Here is a 23,483-nt window from a genome sequence, read left to right as displayed (position 1 = left end):
GCTAAATGAACATATTGTTCTCAACTTTGATTAGAGAAGCACACAACGGACAGCCATCAAAATAGAAACTCATAATGGGTCAAGGTAGTGAAAAGACATAACTGTTAAGTGCTGAGCCCTGAAAGATGTTTATATCAATACATGTGTGTGTGTGTGTGTGCGCGCACACACACACACACACACACACACACACACACACACACACACACACAATGTGACACGTCCATATGCTTCCCAAAAATAATCAATGTGATAAAAGCACTCACCCTACAAGATCTTCTCACACTTAAAAGGAAATAAAAATAAAAAGTAGAAAGAGAAAGTGTTAAAATTTTAATAGTATATTTTACATAGCACTAAAACATCTGTCATATTTCAGCAAATCAATATTAAAAGCAGCGAATAAGGCACTTAGCATTTTCCTGTACAGCCTTCAAAGCTTCAAAATATGTTTTTAATGTCTCAATTTAGATGCTATATTTTCTTGGAATATCTGATCTAACTTTTGTAAAATCTACCATCGAAAAACTAGACTAACAAGCCCACAATTCACCATTTTCTGCTGATACTCATCGATAAGTGGAGCAGATTCCCTTCCAGATAGGCTTTGTTGTCTCTCATTGTGTGGAAGCATCGCCCAGACCATTGCTCCTATCCGGATGATCATGGGTATAGTCCTCAATGCTGGTACTATGGACTCCCACAAAGAAAAAAAAAACAGTTCTATTTATAGATTGAAATCATCATGTTGGGAAGTCTTTAGATTTTTGTTTTTGTTTAGCTTCTTATTTTTGTCCCAGTCTAATTAACTTAATTAGAAGAGCTCTTTGATCTTGAACGTTCTGTAACTAGGTGTGTTGAGTGAGGGGCAGGCCATGCTGACACAGTAAGCCACAGAAACAAAATGCAAGCAGCTCCGAGTCTCGCTCTGGGTCACGCTTCTGGGCATCCAGTTTAAGCAAGGAGACATCAGCTCCTTCAAAGAACACTCTGGCAAGACGTTCAGACTGAATGACTGGCTGGGACTTTCTGTAGAACCATGGGGATGGGTGGCTGAGTCAAATCCTGTGAAGACATCTGAGTATTAGGTCTGGCTCCAATCTGGGTTTGGGGTTCTATATTATCATATCCTCCAGGCCTTGGAATGGTTGACCCTGGTGGAGCCTCTGATTCTCTTCTTCTTTTTGTTGGTGTTTTGATCCGGAACTGGAAGGGACAGCTCTAGCTCCCTTTTCTTGAGGTCCCAATCTGGATCCCGCTCATCAAACAACAGCCCTCTCTGGCGGTGGTCCCTGCATTCTGGTTCTGCCCTGCAAAGGGAACAGCCCGTGAGGGTGGAGGGAGGAGCCTGGCCAGCATTGGCCTGGACCTCTCTTCCCAAGGGATACACACAGCACAGGACATTCAAGGTTTGATTGAGAAGGAAGGAGACCAAGTTCACACATGTCCGACAGCACACCTTACATTCTAGAACTTCTAAAGTTTAGAAGGTCTCAGATACCGGAGAAACTATCTGAAGACAGGAAAAGCTATTACATGGCCTGGGTGTGACTAATCTCCGACTCAAAGACAGCAGGAAGGAGGCTCTGCTCAGTCTTAAAATGCTCAAATTTCCAGAACAATCTTCATGTTATCGGGAAGCTGTTGTGTTTCTTTCTATTCTCCTGTTTATAAAAGCAACACGTGTTCACTGTTTAACATTTTTAAAGTATAACGAGGTGCATGTGCAGTTCCAGCACCCAGGAGAGAGAGGCAGGAGGATTGCTGCAGTTTCAAAGCCAGCCTCTGATGTACAGTGAGTTCCAGGCCAGCCTGGGCTACAGAGTGAAACCCTATCTTAATCAATCGATGAATTGAGTGAATTTAAAGTGCTGAAACATGAAGAAGAAAATGGGAATTGCATGCATTGTATGCATAAATAAATCAGGTCAGTATCACCTAGGAGCTCACTTCCTCACAATGTTCCTTTGCCTACAGGAAACCTCTAACCCCACCACTGGACACCCATGGCCACATCCTATATCTTGTGAGCAACTTTACTAGCCTGCCTGATTCAGCTCATTCATCCTATTATGAGTTCAGCATTGATTTTTTGCCCTACTAACTATACCCCTCCACCCACTCGCTTTAGCCTGTAAGTCTCCTGGCTGTGATCACACAATTGGCCAGGGCCATCATGCTTCCACACTCTCTCCACCTTTTCTCTCCAACACCTGCCCTATGCACATTTCCAACATGGAAGCTATACTCACATCAACAGATTTCTCTCTTCCTTCTGCCTGGTCTTTGCTATCTTCGCATGACCACACTAATTACATCTTTCTTCATAATTCATTCCTCTGAATTCCCTAATTTCAGAAGGGAAGTAAGTTCCTGGTGGGAAGTGATAAGTAGTTGTGAATTCACATGTGATGCAGCTGCTTTTGTCTGCTTAGCATTGCCTGCCCACTTTCCCTGAGAGAACCCACTCCATTGTAGCTATACTCAGGTCAAATGTCATGTGCCTAGCTGAGGAGGGACTGAGATTGCTGGGCAGCAGGGGTTGGATCAATAGAGAGCCAAGGGCAAGACTCAGGAATTCCAGCATTTGAAAGGAACACACACACACACACACACACACACACACACACACACACACCACGAGACAGAGACAGAGAGACAGAGAGAGACACAGAGACAGAGAGAGACAGAGACAGAGACAGACACGCAGGCACACAGACAGGCACACAGACAGGCACACAGGCACACAGACAGGCACACAGGCACACAGACAGGCACACAGACAGACGCATAGACAGGCACACAAGGAAGGAAAGAAAGGGAAGAAAGGAGGGAGGGCAGGGAGGATGAAAGAAAGAAAAGAGGGAGGAGGAAGGGAAAGAAGAGGAATACTTATAGATTAAATGACCTTGAATAGAGAAGGGAGCATTGCGTTAGCAACAGGAACTTTGATTATTTGTAGGAGAATTGAGTCAGTACAAAGATGGAGAAGGCCTCCGAAAAGTGAGCCAGAGACGACGAAGCAGAAACAATTCTGTAGGTTATCTCTTGAGTAGCCTAGGGAAGAAGAGCGTGTGCGCACGTGTGTGTGTGTGTGTGTGTGTGTGTGTGTGTGTGTGTGTGTGTGTGTGTCGAGTGTGCGCATGCATGCATTCTCTACCTCTTTGTTCATTTCCTTAATAAGATCTATTAGAGCATGTTCACAGATCAAAAAAGAAGTGGGAAGAAAGAACAGAAACAACCAGTAATGCAGGAGGAAGTGAAGACCAAGCAAAGGACATGGGGTGGCTTTCTTGTGGAAGACAGGAAAGTCCTAGATGGAGGAACACCATGACGCAGAAAGGGAGGGAAGCGGAGAGTAAACTGATATGGGGGTTGGAAGGACCTGAAAGTATGGGCGTTGAGAAGTGTGTCCATCCCTTCCTGACTTCAAGTAGAAAGGAAGACTTTAGCCACTCTGGGATCTTAGCTAGAAGTAGACATCGCTTGTTTCTGGACAACTCATCTGCTTATTTCTGGGGTTTTCTTTAGCCAATCAAGCCCAGGAATAGAGAGTGCAGAGATGTCAGGTCCAAAAGAAACTCAGGACAGATGGTAGACTGTGGTGCCCAGTCACATACCAACGCACATGCTGGCCTCCAGGTTCTCTCAGCATGGCAGACACGTGTTACAGGGTCCATGCTGGCATTCTGCCTAGTCTCCTCTCTTCTTACCCACCCCATACCCTAACTTCCCCTGCTCAAGGGTATCCTTTCCCCAGCTCGCTCCTATAAAACGCTGCCACTCTGACCATGTACTCTCTTGGCTCACACTTGGCTCTTGGTCTTCCTGGCCCCTCCCCTCTTTGCTCTCTCTTCTCTTTCTCTCTTACTCTTCTTTCATGGCCCACACTGTTCTACTGGTCATGTTTAACTCCTCAGCCATACCTTGAAGCAGCCATGATACCATCTCTAAAATAGGGTCTCTTGAGTTACTTCTATAGATAGCCAATCACATCCTAGGCAGTGGATTTACTGGCTGTCTTAGAACTGACTCTGTAGACCAGGCTGGCCTGGAACTCAGAGATCCACCTGCTTCTGCCTCCTGAGTGCTGGAATTAAAGGTGTGCATCACCACTGCCTGTCCAATTTCATTTTATTGTTTCTTTTAGACAGTCTCACTAATTTGCCCAGGCTGGCCTTGAACTCACTCTATAGCCTAGATGGACCTGGTCTTGCACTTACCCTCTATCTGGGTCAGCCTCCTAAGCAGCTGGTATTGTAGGCCTAAGCCACAATCCTGGTCGAGTCGAACATTCTGACAATAAGTGGTTTTTGAAGTTCATACAAGTCAGCCCACTGTGTCTGTCCTCTACCATAAGTTGGAATTGCTTTGAGGTTTTCTGGCTGTCTCATCTTCCTTTCTAAGCAACAAAATTCAGACCAGGCTGTTCAACTTTTTCTTGTATGAATTGCTTGTTGACTCAACCAAATTATGGATTCATAAATTTTATTTCCATTCTTCACAAGGTTATAACTGTATAGAGCAGAATTTATACTTAATTATATTCAACTGCTTGATTTAGGTAATAAATAAATGAATATTTGATAAGTCCTAGTTGGGCTAGATGAATGTAGATGGGTCTTAAAGAACAGAAGACTACAATGGGCCAGGGTCTGTACCCAGGGGCACCTCCCCCTTCTCAGAGGAGAAGGGTAGCAGGATGTGAGGAGGAGCGACTCAGGAAGGGAGTACTAGGAGGAGACAGGAGTGGGCTGCAATTGGATTGTAAAGTGAGTAAATGAATGAATGGAAAAAGGAAAATACAAAAATTAAAAATTAAATCTTCATAAAATAAAAAAGAACAGAAGTCTAATTCATCTGCCTCATGTTGTCTATGTATGTTTGTGCATGCATATGTGTGTGTTATGTGTATGTGCTTCTGTGCTAAGGAGCACATGTGGACACGTGTACATGTACATGTGGAGGCAGTATAGTGTATCTTGCTCTCTTTTTTAAATATAAGATTTATTTATTTATTATATATAAGTAGCTGTCTTCAGACACACCAGAAGAGAGCATCAGATCTCAGTACAGATGGGTGTGAACCACCATGTGGTTGCTGGGATTTGAACTCAGGACCTCTGGAAGAGCAGTCGGTGTTCTTAACCACTGAGCCATCTCTCCAGCCCTATCTTCCTCTTTATATTTGGAGATAGGATCTCCCACTGAATTTACAGCTTGCAGTTCTGTCTTCATTGGCTGCCCCACAAGCCCCTGGAATCTTTCTGTCTCTGAATGGTACCTTGGTTCTTTTACACAGGCGCTGAGGATCCAAACTCGGGCCTTCTTATTTGTGTGGTAAGCACCTCGCTGACTGAACCATCTCCGCAGCTCAGTAGGTATGAGGAAACTGAGGGTCGGGGAGCTAGTTTTAACTTGTACAACAATGTCACACAGGTAGCTCAAGCTTCCGGAACCCGGGGGTGGCCATGAAGCTTAGGCCAAGTCTCAGCCTCAAACTTAGCGTCCAGTATTATCTGAGATAATTCTTGTAGGTTCTAACACCAAAGAGCAGCACACTTTGCACCCCTAACTTGTCATTTTGATCGAAAAGAAGAAAATTAAAATCAACTTAAAAGACATTACAGGGGCTCCCGCGCTAAGAGCACAGGCTCTTTTTCTGCAGAGGTCACAGAGTTTTGTTTCTGGCGCTCACAGGGCTATTTATAGCAGTTGATAGCTCCAGTTCCAGGGGCCCCTTGCGCCCTCTCCTGGCCCCAGAGTGTAATACCTACAAGAAAGTAAAACCATTGTACGTGTGAAGTAAAAATCTACTAAAAACAAACAAGCAATCATGAAACCAGTCAAATGGTACAGTAGTTCTCAGCCTGTGGGCCACACCCCCTTTGGGGTTGCATATCAGATGTCAGGATTATGATTCAAAACAATGGTAAAGTTACAGTTGTGAAGTAGCCATGGAATAATGGTTGGGAGTTCACTACAATACGAGAAACCATATTATAGGGTCATAGTGCCAGTTGCGGTGGTGCATGCCCGTAGGATTTGCTGAAGGAAGCAGAAGCAGGAGGATCACGAGTTTGAGGCCAGCCTAAGCTACACATTGGGTTGCAGAAATGGCTCAGCGGTTAAGAGCACTGACTGCTCTTCCAGAGGTCCTGAGTTCAAATCCCAGCAACCAGATGGTGGCTCACAACCATCTGTAATGGGATCCGATGCCCTCTTCTGGTGCATCTGAAGACAATGACAGTGTGCTCACGTAAAATCAATAAATCAATAAAAAAGAAAACATAGGGTCCCAGCATTAGGGAGGTTGGGGACCATGGGGTTAGATCTTTTTGTTTCACTTTCATTTACCTGAGATTGGTCAATTGACAAGACCCCTAGTTGCAGGTTCCTTGCTGTAGCTGGGACAGCACAGGACTTACGTGTCCAGGAAGTCCACACAGTCTTTCTGACCGTAGATCTGTGCGATCCTCTTGGGCGTGTCTCCAAAGAAGTCGGCCGCATCGATGGCAGCGTGCAGCGCGTGCAGGGCCTTGAGTACATTCAGATGGCCCGACTCAGCTGCAAAGTGAGCTGCAGTCCAGCCCACATCAGTTACCAAGCAGGGTCTGGCTCCGTATTGTATCAGGAGATGGATCACCTCCATGTGCCCTTAGATACACCATGGGGAAAGGAGACAAAGGTAAGATTAAGATGTCTCAAAAGTGTGGAAGCAGGAGGAAACTAGCTTTTGAGGTACCTCTGCCTCGTTAAGTTTCAAAGATTGGCTTTGAACGTATTCTGTCCCCTAAGCAGTTCCTGAACTTTCTACCCTACTCAAAATAACCGGAAGTTGGAAACAAACTAGATGTCCCTTAAGAGAAAAAATGGATGACGACTGCATAGTGGAACATTACTCAGCTGTTAAAAATGGCATCATGAAATTTGCAGACAAGTGGATGGAACTAAAAATATCATCCTGAGTGAGATATTCCACTCACAAAGGTAAATATACTATGTACTCACTTATATGTGGGTATCAGCTGTGAAATCAGTGATACCTAATCATACATAAGACCACAGAGATTAGCTATCAAATAACAACATACTAGAGAGCACAGACAGATCTCATTAGGAAAGGGAAATAGAACAGATAGTTATGGATAATGTAGAGGGCTGAACTGGGAGGAACGAGTGGGGAGTGTGGAGGAAGAAGGGTTGTGAAAGGGAATACAGGGAGAGGCAGATAAAATTAAGGGGCATTTGAGGTGTAGCATAGAAACATAACAGAGTAGAAATGTACACACACACACACACACACACACACACACACACACACACACAATATATAAAAATGAAATTGCCAAATACCAGGGGAGTCAGAGACCCAACTGGCCATTTCTTGCTACCAAACAAAACTTCCAGTACCAGGATTAGGTTAATTGCATTGAATTATTGGTCAAAGGGGTCCCATGAGAGTCCCCAAACAACCCAGGCTGTTGCCAGTAGCGTAGGTTGTTCTCCACAACCTGCCATCAAGGCCCCATTGCTGAAGACAACACCTGCACAACTCCTTGAGGATGGAGGTGGTGGACCAGTGCCTACCCAGAGCCTGCATCCCTGTGCTTTGGCATCTGTGGTATAGGAAGTTACTCTTCACACTCTCAAAAGAGAAATGGGAACACCAAGCCAGCCACAAACCCTTTATCCACAGCAGTGTCCTGTCCTCAGGACATGCTAGACAACCGCATCACTGAGCTTGTGGGAAAACCAACCAATAACTGACTTGACTTCAGGCCCACACCATGAGATGGAACCCATGCCCAACACTGCTTGGGTGACCAAGAACCTGAGACTAGATAGCGCTATGGACCTAGGGTAAAACCAGTTACTACTGGTCTGAAAAAGGAATGAAAAGTGTACTGATGAAGACTCCTAATGATATTCTGCTATACTCATAGATGAGTGGCTTGCTCAGCCATCATCAGAGAAGCTTCCTCCTGGAGCAGATGGGAACAAATACAGACCTTGGAATGCTGACTGCTAGCTGGGCTATCACCATCAAATCCCTTCCCTAATAGATCAGGAAACCCTGCAGAAGAGGGGGCAGAAAGAGTGTAAGAGGCAAAAGGGACAGAGGACACAAGGCTCTCTACATCAGGATGACAAAAGTTCATATGAACTCACAGAGTCCAAAGCAGCATGCATAAGTCTCCATGGGTCTTCACTGAGTCCCCTGTGTGCACGTTATGACTTTTAGTTTAGTGGGTTCCTGAGTGCACAAACAAGTGACTCTTGTGCCTTCTCATAGCTCTTTTCCTTCTGTTAGTTTGTCTTGTCCAACCTCGATGCGATAGTTTTGTTTTATTATATTTTATTGTGTTCTATTTTTAAAATGAATAGCTGAATGAATGAATGAATGAATGAATGAGTGAAAACCTAGCCACTAGGGTAAAGGTTAACAACTGAACTGTCATTATACCTGCTGGGAAGGGAAAATCAGTTTTCTTCAATAGGACACTGGGTATATCAACCACACCAGGATAGGCCTCATGTTCAGGAGTAGTTCACCAACTATATAAGGGACTCTGTAGGACTTGTTTTGGTTTGGTTTGGGGTTTTTGTTTTGTTTTTGTTTTGTTTTGTTTGTTTGTTTTGCCTCTCTGTCTCTCTGTCTCTCTGTCTCTCTCTCTCTCTCTCTCTCTCTCTCTGTGTGTGTGTGTGTGTGTGTGTGTGTGTGTGTGTGTGTGTGCACTTTTATTTGGCTACAGTTTGGTGGTTTGTTTTTATTTTTAGGTGTGGTTTTATTTGTTTTCTTGATTTGAGTGGTGGCTGTTTTTGTATTGATTTTTCTCTTTTTTGAGAAAAAACTTGAAGTTGGGTGGTAAGGAGATGGAGAGGCTCTGAAAGAACTTGAGGGAAGGAAAGAATATGATCAAAATATTTTAAAAATATTTTTTAGATTTATCTATTTATTATGTGTTAGTACACTGTAGCTGTCTTCAGACACACCAGAAGAGGGCATCAGATCCCATTACAAATGGTTGTGAGCCACAATGTGGTTGCTGGGATTTGAACTCAAGAACTCTAGAAGAGCAGTCAATGTTCTTAACCACTGAGCCATCTTTCCAGCCCCCAAATGTTTTTAAATTTAAAAGTGTTTTACAGTAGAAGAAAACCAACTCCTGAAAGTTGTCCTCTGACTTTCATATGTACACCATGGCGTGCACATGCCTGGGCAGGTGTTGGTAATGTCTACCCTTAGTCTCAGTACTCAGGGGGCACAGACAAGTAGATCTCTGAGTTTGTGGCCAGCCTGGTCTATGGAGCAAGTGCCCAGACAGCCAGGGCTACACAGAGAAATCCTCTCTCAAAAAGAAGAAGAAGAAAAGGAGGAGGAGGAAAAAAAGGACAGAAAACAAATGCCTTATGCGCAATGCCCTTGTTCCTCATTGTAAACTAAGGCTGTTACCACTAGTCTCATCAAATCCTTGAGGAGTAGGGATGAATTCCCAGACATGAAGCACCTAACACCATGCAAAAAATACAGCACACATTCCCAAAGATGTCATCTGGTATAGCTACCAATGTTCCTTAGATTTCTGCAAAAATGTCCCAAGCTAAGTCTTCTGCAGCTGGTCCTACTTTCTGCCTGGTCCTTCTCCCCACAAGAGAGAAGACAAATATGGAGAGCAAAGTTGACTATAATATTGCTTTACTTAACTGGTTTTGGTAGTATTTATTACTAAACATGTTGGGTGTGTGTGTGTGTGTGTGTGTGTGTGTGTGTGTGTGTGTGTGTGTGTGTGTAGGTGCTTGTCTTAGGGTTTTACTGCTGTGAGCAGACACCATGACCAATGCAAGGCTGGCTTAGACGTTCAGAGGTTTAGTCCATTATCGTCAAGGTGGGAGCATGGCAGTGTCCAGGCAGGCATGGTACAGGTAGAGCTGAGAATTCTACCTCTTCATCTGAAGGCTGCTACCAGAATACTGACTACCAGGCAGCTAAGTTGAGGGTCTTAAAGCCCATGCCCACAGAGACACACCTATTCCAACAAGGCCACACCTCCAAATAGTGCCACTGCCTAAGCCAAGCATACTCAAACCATGACAGTGCTCGCCCACATGAATAATGCACACGTGTGCAGGTGCCCCAGAGGCAGAAGATGTTGATTCTACTGAAGCCAGAGTTAGAGGTGGATGTGGATGCTGGGAACCAAACTCCGGTCCTCACAGGAGCAGCAATCACTCCTAACTGCTGGAGCTATCTCTCTAGTGTCAACATCCAAAGACCTTTGTTGCTAATTTCCTGTTGTATAACTGGGATGTGCTGGGAGGGGGCGAGGATCATCTTCATCTACTCCAGTTATGAAGTCAAGATGGCAGAGGACTGAGAGGAGCATGTTTATAGTCTCATCTTTGTATACATTATCAAACTCCTCTTCAAAAAACTCCAGTGTAGCATTACTGCTTCCATTAGATAGAAGAATTAAAGGGAGGGCAAATCATTAAATAATATGGTCCAGATGCTACCACTGGTAAGGTGTAATGCCAGGGATGAGATGTTCCATCTAGTTCTAAAGAAATGTCCATCCCGCTCTCTGACACTGGCTGAGGCCCTCAAGAACGTGGATTAGGGATGAGTTCACACAGACATTGTCCGCTCACCTCTGATTGCAGCCCAGTGAAGTGGGGTCCTGTCGTTCCAGTCTACATCCTTGTAGTTTGGGTCACAGAGACCTTTCTTCAAAATCTTCTTCACTGAATTGTAGTCCCCTGCAGCCACAGCCTGGTGGAGCTTGGTCATGTCTGATAGTTTTGACAATTCCATGACAGAATCTGCTGGAGGGGATACAGGCTACTTATAACTTTTCATACCTAGCAAGGGCTCCCTAGTTTTCTGCATCAGTGACTAGCTTTCTTCTCTTGTGGATTTGTATCTAAAGTTGCAGTGTGTGTGTGTGTGTGTGTGTGTGTGTGTGTGTGTGTGTGTTCTGCTGTGTGCCTCCCTTAGCTCCCAGCAAATATGAAGAGTACTCACCGTTCTCCAACCCAAAAATCTACTGATGTCCCCTACTTTACCCAGAATTATCTCTAAAGTCAAAGATTGGCACTTTATGGTGTGTCCTACACTCATCTTTCAGTGTGACTTTCTACTCCTTCTTCAGAGTTCCCTTTGTTCTATGCTACCTTAGTTTGACTGTGAAATTCTGCATCTTGCCTTTCTAATGTGTGGAAGCATTCAGAGATGCTGTGGGGACAGCAGCAATTTGCACATTCAGTTTGGACTGGATGACTGGATCCAGCATCAACGCTCTATGGAAATTAAAAGCTATTGCCTTACCTCATGAGGAGCACAGCGTGGTGACACACAAACAAAACTACTAGACATTGTTATTAAGGATATGTCATGAGGGGTCTGGAGAGATGGCATGTCAGTGAAGTGCTTTTTTTCCTCAAGCACGAGAACCTAAGTTCAGATCCCTAGAACCCATGTAAAAAATCTGGGTGCAGGGCTCACGGTTGTAATCTCAGTATTGGAAATAGAAACGAATGATTCCTGAGGTTCTCTAGCTCTCTGGTCTGGTGTTCCAGGCCATTGAGACACCCTATCTCAAACAAAGGGTGGGAAGGAGGCTCTGAGAATGAGCCAACGCCTAAAGTTGTCATCTGAACTACACACACACACACACACACACACACACACACACACACACACTTACACACATGCACAGCCCTTCTCCCACAGGCTCCCACATATGCACACATACACAAAATCCTATGTTATGAGTAATCAACTCTCATACTATAATCTACCAACCCTTAGGGGTCTCTGATTTTTTATTTGGGGGATTTACAAAGGGAAAAGTGTTTCATTGTAGTATTAAAAAATGTCACAGGCCTTGTTCCTTTTCTTCTCACTTACCCCGTGGTTTAAAGGAAACAGGAGAGAAAACTGCTGGTGACTGGACATAAAAAAAAAAAAGATTCTTTCAGCAAACTGGTATTTATACACTTACAGGAGAGCACAGCTTCATGAGGACACACTTCATATTACAATAAAGAGTACTTTTATTGAATCCTCTACTCTTGAATATACAGCTTAGTAAACCTGATTGAACAATAAAGTCATACCAACATGAGGACATCTCCATCACCCATGGACCAACCTCTCCATATGACAAGATCAGGATGCTGCAAGATGGAGCACAAGTAAAGAGAGTCCTGGAGGTAGACCAGTTGGTTCAAATGGAGTGCAGCTGGTCAATGGACACCATTTCAGATGCTACCTCACAACAAATCTTTGAGACATCAGCATATAGTGGGCAGTTCTGATGTAGATCCAGAGAAGAAAACTGACGATGACTCAAAAATACTTCTCCATATCCAACTGCACAAATGTCTGAAACCACTATTGCTTTATATACTCCTATCAAAACATGACAGTGAAATCCAAAGGTGCCGTGAGGATTCAGTGACTCCAATTAAGTTAGCTGTTAGAGGGAGTCAGAGAATAGACAGAGCAAGCCAACAACCATTCTTCACATTCTTTGTTGTTGTGGAGAACACAATTACTTTTCATTAAAATATTTCATAGTGTGCTCTTAGTCTGATTTAATCCTATGAGAAGTTCAATTCATGAAACTTCCTTCATACATTTTAAAATATACTATTTCTGTCAACGTGGCGCAAAAAGAAGGAACTGCCTTCATCAGACTGTTTGAGGGATGAAGAAATGGGTGGGTGGTTAAGAGCACATGCTGTACTTCCAGGGGACTAGAGTTTTACTCTCTGAACCTGTAGTAGACAGCCCATAGCCACCTATAATTTCATCTCCAGTTGATCAAATGTCTCTAGCATTTGACTATAACCCACAGACTCATCCAAAGGATTAAAAATAAAAGAAATCTTTAAGAATGGAAGACGTTCCTTTAACTGTTTGTGGTGGTAGCATCAGTGGACCTAATCCGAATAAATAAAAGCTCTCTGGATGATGTTTAAGAGTGTAAACGATCCTGAGATCTAAAATCTTAAGAAATGCAGATGTGGACACAGGAGGAGACAAGGTAGGAAATTAGAGGAGACAGTTGTTTGAACTGCACCCACTAGAGATGCCCTAGATCTCAAGATTCAACATGAGAACTGGAGAAGGAGCCAGACCCGCCTTACAAACTGTCATTGCCAGCATCAAGGGAGGAGGTTCATTAGAAATGCAAATTAGTGGGCTCACTATCCTCTTACTGAACCTGAAACTCTGGGACAGGGGTCAAGGATTTCTGACACAGTATCTGCTCCTTAATCAAATATGAGAGTAGCCCTAGAGCCAGCGAATGGGAGAATTAAACGTAATTAAAACACAATGCCCAGGGACAGGAAGACACAGCTGATCCGTAAGGCTAGGAAGTGAATGGAGCTGTACTGTCAAAACCCTGGGTTTGGTCCTAAAGGGATGAGTAAGAGTCATCTTGGTGACCGACAGTGACTGATCTGGTGACTGGGAGGCAGACGCTGAGAAGTGCAAGAGCTTCCTACACAAACGAGTAGACCACAGCCTGACAACTTTGTGTCTGCAAAGCATCACCTGCAAATCACTTTCAGGCCGAGGGACCAAGTGAAAGCAATTTCCTAGGCAACTCAAAAGCAACTCACATAACAAGAGGGCGGATTCTGTTTCCATCTATTTCTCCATTTGCCTGGGGTGGATGGGCCATCTACTTGGTATCCAGCACCTACCAGCAACAGGCATTCTTGAGACAAACAAGACAAACCTGAGCAAGAAGCAAGTGGCCAGTGAGAGCAAAGGGTTCCCCTCAGTCCCTTGCTGAGAGGAAACCTCACTCCTCCCAGAGTTCAGCAACCCCTACTTAACAGCTGACCAGTGTTGAACTACTTGCACTGTGTGTTGTACGCTATTGGCCCATATAAGGATGTAACACTAAAATTCAGCTGCTGCTGCTGCTCAGGCCACCGACATGTAGAAACTCCTGCCCTTTTCCGGATACCTCCAGACTCCCCACTGAGATGCTGTCTGCAAGTCCTTAGCTAACAGATTTTTCAGATGTCTGGATCTCTCATCAGAGGTAGTGGTTACATCAATGGTGGACACACGTCCTGCTCTTCATCCCTTCTCTGCCTCCTGCTTATGAGTCAGAGAGAGCCTGGCTACTGGCATGTGACCTGAAACCTCCTTCATCCTCCGAACTGTACAGGAAAAAGCCCCTACTTCTGTCACGTGGCTCTGATTCTTTTTCAGAGACTCCACTGTGCTGTCTGTCTCCTGCTGAGCCTGACCTCAAATCTTGCCACACTGTTTACTACCTGTCCACCATCCACGGTAATAATAATTCTCTTCTAATAAAATACTCCTCAACAATCTAACTACGGGTCTCCCTTAAATCCCCATCTAAGACCTTTAAGGCTGTGACAGAGTTTAGTATCCGGTCCAAAAGGAACTGCATTCCTCCCCAAAACTTGATCCAAAACAGAATCTAGACTCAGCCCATGCTGGAGTATAAAAGGATTAAAAATAAAAGGAATCTTGAAAAATGGAAAGTATTCCTTTAACTTTGCATGGTGATAGTATCAATGGACCTAATCTAAATAAATAAAAACTCATTGGATGATGCTTAAGAGTGTAAATGATCCTGAGGTCTAATAAGAACTTCTGATGGTTAGATAAAAGGCAGTTCTTTTTTGTGGAACTTGTGAAATTATTTCCTATATGCCAAAAAGAGAAGAGCCCTTGCCTTTGGCAGGAAAGACATAGGACTCTCGTTTGACATGTATGTGTAGTTGTATATCAATGTCTATGCTGACCTTCAGGCTCCTTTGGGCCTACACACACCCATTTGCTATATATCTCAAAGCCCAGCTAGCTTTCTTGCCTTTCTCAACTCTGCCCCAAGGCTGCTACATATAATGACACAGGCCTAGACACAGACACAGACACAGACATACATTTACAGGTGTGCACACATGCATGCTCTCTTTATAGTGCCAAGGGTTTTCACTCTATCCAGCTAATCTTTCTATTCTCTCACTCTTGCTATTCTTTACGATTCCTACTTCCTTAGTCCTGGCCCTGACAGTCAGCTTCCTTTTCCCTCCACTCAGGACTCTCCAAGATGCCTTTGAATTTTTTTTTCTTTTATCCCCCAATAAAAACCTTCTCCCTCATCATGGAGTGGCTGGTTTCTTTACTGCACCCTCCCATACACTTAGGAACTTTCACAATGTCATCAGCAGGGCCTGAAGTAGTAGAGACCAAGCATACTGGGGGCTGGGCAAGTAGTTGATTAGGGTCAAAAGATCAATATAGGTGTCCAAAGATATGAAAGCTTGCCCTCAAAGTCTCCTAGAACCAATCTAGGAAGGCCCAATAGCTTAGGGTGAGTACAAGCCTTCAAAACAGATATGGGATTTGACCTAGTTACCACAAATTGACAACCTCTATCTGCACATATCACTTAGGGAAATTGTTTAATTGTGCTTCTGGTTCATGAGGAATTATTAGATAAGACCCAAGATTCTGTATTTGTAATCAGTTCCCACCACAGACGTAGTCACATAGACTGGCTAGCAGCTTCTCTCTGAAAGGAAAGCAGGGAGCAGAGAGCAAACCAAAACCAAAAGCAAACGAACAAAAACCAACAACATCAGAATAAGCAAAAAAAATCTTAAAAGAAACAGGATGAGAGTTCGCTGACTTCTGACTTCAGTATATACCTCAAATAGCTCAGTGGTAAACCAGGAGTCTGAGACAACCAACTACTCATAGGTAAATTTTCTTATTCTGTTTTAAAGTTTTGATCTTGCATTTGCATGTTTGATCCACTGTGAACATAAACATTCGTTTATCTTTACATTATAGAGTCTCATATATAAACAACTGTGTAAAACAATGAACACGAGCATATGGCCTTCTTTCCAGGCTTTCTTTCCTATTCTCTTCTTGTGCTAGTATCCCATGAACTTGATTGCTATGCTTTCATAGTGAGTCTTTAAATGGAGTATCAACCAACAAGAAGAAAAAGAATGTCTATAAAAATTTGGACATGAGCCAAGCAGTGGTGACACACACCTTTCATCCCAGCCCTCGGAAGGTAGAAGCAGGAGGATCTCTGTGAGTTCAAGGTCAGCCTGATGTACAGAGTGACTGGTCTTCCAGGACAACTAGGAAATGCATAGAGGAACCATGCCTTGAAAAAACAGAAAAGAAAAAAGATTTGGACATGATTCTTCATGAAGCATTAGTCATAATGGGCAAAAAAATGGGAATGTCCTAGGTATGAGTCAATAGATAACAGAACAAAAACGCAATATTCAGGTAGTGGAATATTACCTGGCACTAGGAAAGAATGACGTAGGACTGGAGAGATAGCTCCGTTGGCCAAGTGTTTGTCATCTAAGTGTGAACACCTCAGTCCCATGCCCAGTATATATGGTGAGGGTAGTAATTTCTAATTTCTAATTCTGATTTCTAATTCTGATTTCTAATTCTGATTTCTAATTCTGCCTGGGGGCCAAGAGACAGGAGGTTCTCTGTGGTTCACTGGCCAGTCACGGGCCAGTGAGAGACTCTTGTATCAAAAAACAGGGTACCTGGCTCCTGAGGCACAAGACACAAGGTTGACCTCTGTGACACACATATGTTCACACATGACACTGTTAGGTTTCATGAGTCTAGATTCACTGGGACAAATGGCTGAGAGGCCTATTCAACATAGCAAAGTGAACCTGTTACCATGTTTCCCCTCCATCCCTCAGCCCCTGCCTGTTAAAAAATATGGCTGGCATACCCTGCCCCCTATTCTGATTCTCCAGCCCAGGGGGCTGGTCTGCTTTTTCCTGTAAAGCCCAACCATTTTATTTATCTGTTCTTTGTACCTTTGGGTCTTCTGGCTACTGCACCTGGTTCCCTTCTCTCCCCTTTTCCTTCCAACCCCTCCTTCCCGATATCCCACATGGCTCAGGGTCGTGTTCATGCTGAGTTTTCTCAGAGGTTCCTGGCTCTAGCTGTGCTTTCCCATGTATCTATAATAAACTTTCTCCTCCATTATACATAGTAGTCATGTTTTCTTCTCTCTCTCTCTCTCTCTCTCTCTCTCTCTCTCACACACACACACACACACACACACCACACACACATACACACACACACACACACACACACAAACATACACAAAAATAAATGAAGAGTAATAGTTGTTTTATGGGTGGATCATGAAACATGCTATGTGAACAAGGTCAGATATGGAAGGTCACATATTACATGTTTCCATTCCATGTATGTGACATGCACAGTGCAGGCAAACTTATGGGGTCAAATACAGATTAACAGTTGCCTAGCATAGGTTGGGATTGGGTGTGGGGCGAAATGTGCTGACTCTTAACAACCACCCTGTGGTGTCAATGACTCTCAAAGTCTAAAATTCTAAAACCCGCTGAATTGGACACATTAAACATATCTAATTTTATGCAGACCAGACCAGAATTATAACAGACCAGAATTCACTAGCCTGTCAAAAACTACTAAACTTTAGCGAGCTTCCCTTTGCCTGAATCTTGGTGAATCTGATCAAGTGTATCTGAACTCTGATATTTCAGGGAGATAAGCCTCGGTTTAAAAAGTAGCCAGTGTGCATGGCGAATTGCAAATGATTTCTCTAATAAAAAGGAACTAGGATTAAAACACTTACTGTCTTTAAGGAGCTCTGTGGTGCAGGCCATCATCGCTGGTTGGAGTGTTAGCGTGTTCACGCCATGGAAACTGGCCCCTCCTCCTCCCCAGGAAAGTAGACAAGCAGCCCCAGCTTCCTGGTCTCCCGGAGTCTGGTGGTGCAGCCTTGCCTCTCTGCTTCTCATCCAGACGCTTCAGGAATTCCCTCTTCTACTTTAGTTTAATGGTGATGGTCCTCACAAGGCTCTTTAGAACACCTGACAAACAAAATGAAATGGAAAGCAGCTGATGACTGGCAAGCACGAGATATCGGAAAGCAGGCTCGCCGTTTAGTAGCCAACTAGGATTGGAGGACTATCTGCCTGCCACGGAGTATTCGGAGTGTGCAGGACAGCCTCTGCTCTTCACCACCGACTTTCAGAGCCCACGTGTGAATGAGAACCTGAGCAAATTCCTTAACTTCCGAGTTTCCTGTATCTCACCACTCAAAGTGGACATTTTAAACTTTGTCCCTCTGGCTATTAAATACAATTGTCTGGTGTGATTTATAAAACATTTGATGCGAGAGAGACATTTAAATAATAACAACTCCCATATGCTTTCTCCTGGCCTTCCTTCCCTGTCTGCCCTGTCTACAGCGCTGCCTATCTTGAATTCCTCTGTCCCTTCCTCTCTGCCATCCTCCCTTGGACCCTTATGGAAGAGTTGGGAGATGGATCAAAAGCTCTACCACTGAGCTAAATCCCCAGCCCCGGATCGAAAGCTCTGAAGGGGATGGGAACCCCACAGGGAGACTAATAGCGTCAACAAACCTGGGAGCTCTCAGAGACTGAACTACCAACCAAAGAGCATACACGGGCTGGATGGAGGCCCCAGCATATATGTAGCCGAGGGAGGAATCCCTCGTCCTCAGTGGGAGGGGATGTGTCTAATCCTGTAGAGACTTGAAGGGGCAGGGTGGGAGGAGACCCTAGGGGAGGCCCTACCCTCTCAGAGGTGAAGGGAAGGGACATAAGGGGAAGAGGACTTTGTGAGGAGAGCAGGAGGGGGCAACATTTGGGAGGTTAATTAATTAATTAATTAATAATTAAAGGTCTTAGAAAATGGCTGGATTATGATGGCTGTTACAGAATCTGTAGATGGATGCATTGTGTGTGTGTGTGTGTGTGTGTGTGTGTGTGTGTGTGCATGCGCACACGTGCTTCTGTGTGTGTCTGTGGTATGTGTGTCTGTTCCTTATGTCTCTGCCTTATCCATTTGAGATGAGGTCTCTTACTAAATCTGAAGCCTGCCAATTCAGGCCTGGAAGCCTCCAGTATCTTTGTTCCTGCCACGCCAAGCATGCACGAGTGCCAGCGATCAAACCGAATCTCTCCTCCTTGTAGAGCACATATTTTACTGAATCATCTTTCGAGGCCCTGCATCCATTATTGGAAGATGGCAGAAAGGCATCAGTGTAGCCTGCTTGAGGTAAAAAAAAAATCACGAGGAACAAAATGTACCTTTCTTGACCCCAACATCTTTCCTTGTTGTCTCTGCTGCCAGACAGCGCAAAGGTTAGCGGCTTTGCTCCAACCACACTTTCTGCTCCAACCTCTTACCACGATGCTAGGCTTCACCAAAGCTAACAAGGATGCAGCTGACCATCGCTGAAACCGCTGCAAGAAATCCAGAACAAATACTTCCTCCTTTAAGTTGCTCTCCTCAAGCATTTTGTCTGAGCAATGAAAGCCTGACTGATAAAAACCGCGTCTGCTGGGGTTGGGGATTTAGCTCAGTGGTAGAGCGCTTGCCTAGCAAGCGCAAGGCCCTGGGTTCGGTCCCCAGCTCCGAAAAAAAGAAAAAAGAAGAAAAAAAAAAAAAAAGAACCGTGTCTGCTGTTTCACTGAGAGAAACTCCAGAGAGCATGTGGGTCAGCAAAAAGAAAGGGTAAGACTATCACCGAGTAGGGAGTTATCAAATAAATAGGCTAGAGTCTGAGAGGGACTGAAAAGCCTGTGTCTAGTGCATGCACTGTCAGCCTCTCTGTGAGCACATACATTGTTTTTGTATCCACCATAACTGCAGGGCATCCGTCTCCAGATTCACCCGCATTTGAAGACAGACTCACACCGATGACTCTCCGGAGGATTTCCAAGCCTTCAACCTTCAGTCAGAACTGCATCGCTGTCCCTCTTGTCCAGAAGCGTCCAGGATCTTGGACTGAACCCCAGCTCTGCAGCTGACAAGCAGCCATTGCAGAACTGCTCCGTTTCTGACCATAGGCGCCAGCCGATGAACCCCTCCCACACTGCGTCAATTCTGAGCCTCCAAAGGGCCTTGTACAACAGACATGCGAGATGTGGCAAACACAAGAACGAAGGCGGCGGAGGAGCTGAAGGGACTGGTCCAGACTGAGGACATGGCTCGGCTGTGTAAAACTGAAAGAGGAAGAAGACACGGTTGTTTGTGGAGCATGGCGTGAGCGGACACAGAGAGGAGGTGGATGCTCAATGTGTTCTGGGACCTCGAGATCTGAATCCTTTTCTTTTAACCCCTAATACAAAGAGAAGCCACTGAAAGGTCTTCACATACTGGGTGAGATGAGATGGCTCAACCTGTGATCCTTCAAAGATAACTTTAGCTGCTCATTGGAGAATGGAGGCAATGGAGATGAGACAGCAAGCACAAACACTGGAGACATCCGCCGCTGCAGAAGTCTAGACAAGAAAGGGCGGGTAGCTGGTGAACGAGGGTCACAGGGGTCACTGGGAATGAAGCACTGAAATTAGACTTATGTAGAACGGTTATGACATGGGCTGTCGGTGGCTCAGACATGAGTAGTCAGGGGAAGGGAGAATTGAGGCTGACTTAGGCGATGACCTGGTGGTCTGGGGATGACTACAGCAGGGCCAGCTTGGGATGAGCGAAGAACACAGATTAAGCGTTAGGTTTTGATTTAAGTTTGAGGAGCCTGTATACAAAGTGTTAAATATGGAGGAGCAGTTCAAAGTCCTGTGACTCTGGGAGATCAAGTTACATAGTCGAAATCACAAACATGTAGGTTATATATAAGGATATAAGGAACACATAAGATAAACTAAGACTGATCACTGTCCAGGGGAGACTATAGCACCCAGACTGAGGGTCTCCATTCTTGGAAGACTGATAGCAAAGAGAGATAAGTTAAACCATTGCCAGGGAGAGTATAACTTCACAAAAACCAAGGGAGAAGAGCACAGTGGAAAGAATAGAATCGGCTAGGTCAAAGACAGCAGTGTTTAATGGGTGTCAATTACAAGCTGGAAATGTGTTTGAGGGGCTGGTTTTTAACCTCTAGTGCTCCCACTCTTTCCTATGGCTCCAGTTCAGCTTAAGTTCTCTGAACAAACACTTACTGAGGGCCATTCTGCAGTTCACAGGGTTCAGGGGCAGAGGTTCCCCTGATAAGGTACAGAGGAACTATGATAAGAGCTCAGCAGCGGAAGGACTGAGTGGGATCTTCCATCAGCAGACTGTAAACTTCTGGGGCCCTGTCACCTCCTACATGTTTATTTCCCCTGATAAAAACATTTCTAAGGTCAAACCTCTCCCCAGTCATCAGCCGGCCGGAGGGCAAGGTCAACAAAAGGGAGAGGCCCCGGGATCTCTCAGTAGTGAGCTTCTTACACTACACTAGAAAATGACCCCCGGTAGCTTCAACGCAACGTCATATATTGTTGAAATAACGAGATGAAAAAATCGACATAAATAATTCACAAGGTCACAGAGACATAAAATAAAATCAATCATGATAATGTAAAATATTTATTTGTTACAAATAGCAGAATATGCTGGGGATAAACAGATTCTGTGATGGATGTCTTCCAGGGATCAGCTATATGAATGCCAAAGACCTATCTATACCCTGGAGCTGGGGATGCAATTCAGCTGAAAAGAGTGCTTGCATAGCATGCTTGCAGCTCTAGGCTCTATGGACGGCATGGCATAAGACCTGAAATGGCAGGGCATCCTGGAGGGAGAGGGAAGGGGAGCAGGATCATCCTTGGCTTCATTGTCAGATTAAGGTAGGGGATACAGAAGACTGTGTCTAAAAAAAAAGGAAAAAGATGGGTGGTGTGGACCACACGGTAACCACTGCTGCTTGACAAACTTCCAGCACGTCGACGTCACAGATCACAATTCTCCAGCGCCCTTGTAGCCTCCATCCCTGGTGACTTTTCACTAGGCATTGTGGGCGTTTCTTTATGTTCTTTCCTTTGGGAAATTTTGTAGAAAATGTGAATGTGTACCACGGCAGTCCCTCTGAACGACATAATTCTTGGGAAAAAAAATCTCTGCCACTGTGGAACCAGATAGGTTGAAAATTCTGTCTGCACCTACACGAGAACCCCCATTGTGCACCCCTGTTTGCACCAAAAATAGAGAAGTTAAAGGTTTATGGTTTCAGACATTCTTAGGCACTTACACCTGGCTTCAATTTGCCAGGCTCTGGGTCTCCGGAGTCTGGGGCCTTCATAGTTGAGGGCAATAGTTCAGTTAATAAGTATAGAATAGTGCCCACGATTGATGTCCTGGTTATGTGGCTTACAGGACTAACAGCAATATCTGGTATGCCCCACAAGAAGCAGCTTCTATTAAGAAGCTAGATTGGCTTGATCTCCCTCTGCCATATCCTGGAACATACACTGAAGGAATTAGGATGGTATGGTATGGCGTATTGGAAAAAGAGTAAGCTATCAGGGCCTTCCCTTTGGGGAGTGTATGAGAACAGGCCCATATGGTAAGGCTGAGGCATATAGGGACACAATTAGGAAACAGCTCAATGCGTGTTATGCTACGTGGATCAAACACTGCATAACGTCCCTTGAGAAGTAAAAGTCGCTCTTATAGGTTTGCTTCTCAGGACTCAATGTCTGGCGCCTCTGACTCAGGTTGAGAGCTTGCAGGAGGAGTTGTAAGGGGCACCTGGTGGGGTTGCGGAGCTTAGAGAACAACAGAGACTTAGATGCTTGCTGAACTTACTGCCTTTGCTTCAAAGAAAAAGACCGAGATAAAGTCCCTTCCCTGAGGCACAGAATAAGAAAGCCCTTGCTGGTATTTAGGAAGCTCTGTTGATTTTGCCTGTGGTATCCATGCATTGCCTCTTGAAGGACTAAATTAAAGTCATATAACTGCGAGCTTTTTCACCCACACCCCAGTTCCTCGGCCACAAGCTTGGGCTTGTTCCCCGACTAGCTCATAACTTAACCCCATTTGTTCTATTCTATGAGGGCCACGTGGCTGTTTTCTTCATCTCAGTTTCACGTCTGTCTTCTCAGGGTACGGGGTGAATCTCTATCCCAGAGTTCTCTCTCCCTACCGGAACTCCCACCCCCCTACTTCCTGCCTCAGCTCATTGGCCAATCAGCTTTTTATTGATAGATGATTCTTCCACACAGAGATTCTCTCTTCAAACTCACATGGAAGTTATGAAAGGACAACATAAACCCCATTTGTCTTGAGACATTTAAGGACCAGCTCCCGGGGAACAGACCATAAAATCCAGAACAAGATCATAAAACCTCTTTGCAAAGAACAGCCTGGTGATAACCACAGTAGTGGGGAAATACCTTATCTCAGAATGACCCATCTGTGCCGGGCAGCTTTATCTTATCCTATGGTTAAACATTCGTAACATAGGAATGCAGACCACAGACCACTGTGACCCCCTAGCACCCACCAATGAAATTTTAGATTACCTAATCCTTCTAGAGAGTTCCCTCAGTTCCCTATAAGAAGGCCTGCACATCTTTGTCTTGGGTTGCCATTTCAAAAAAATGGTTAACCCCCACATGCT

General features: G+C 44.6%; 1 protein-coding gene across 10 annotated transcripts in view; it reads right to left on the bottom strand.

Annotated features, from left to right (window-relative positions):
• Positions 1-318: 318 nt before the first annotated feature.
• Ankrd66 (ankyrin repeat domain 66) overlaps positions 319-23,483 on the bottom strand; it is a 37,851-nt gene continuing 14,686 nt past the window's right edge. For 2 of the 10 annotated variants that reach the window (XM_087567226.1, XM_087567224.1), the window contains exons 2-6: positions 19,705-20,085; positions 17,685-17,922; positions 10,654-10,827; positions 6,429-6,657; positions 326-1,310 (exon numbers count right to left, since the gene is read on the bottom strand). In XM_087567226.1, the coding sequence (XP_087423352.1) occupies positions 1,124-1,310; positions 6,429-6,657; positions 10,654-10,827; positions 17,685-17,850 (756 nt within the window). In that variant the 5' untranslated portion in view covers positions 17,851-17,922; positions 19,705-20,085 and the 3' untranslated portion in view covers positions 326-1,123. 10 annotated transcript variants of the gene reach the window in all.

The sequence above is a fragment of the Rattus norvegicus genome, chromosome 9 (genome assembly GCF_021556685.1).
Source record: "Rattus norvegicus strain SHRSP/BbbUtx chromosome 9, alternate assembly SHRSP_T2T, whole genome shotgun sequence".
Lineage (NCBI taxonomy): Eukaryota > Metazoa > Chordata > Mammalia > Rodentia > Muridae > Rattus > Rattus norvegicus.
This window is presented reverse-complemented; position numbering and strand designations above follow the sequence as displayed.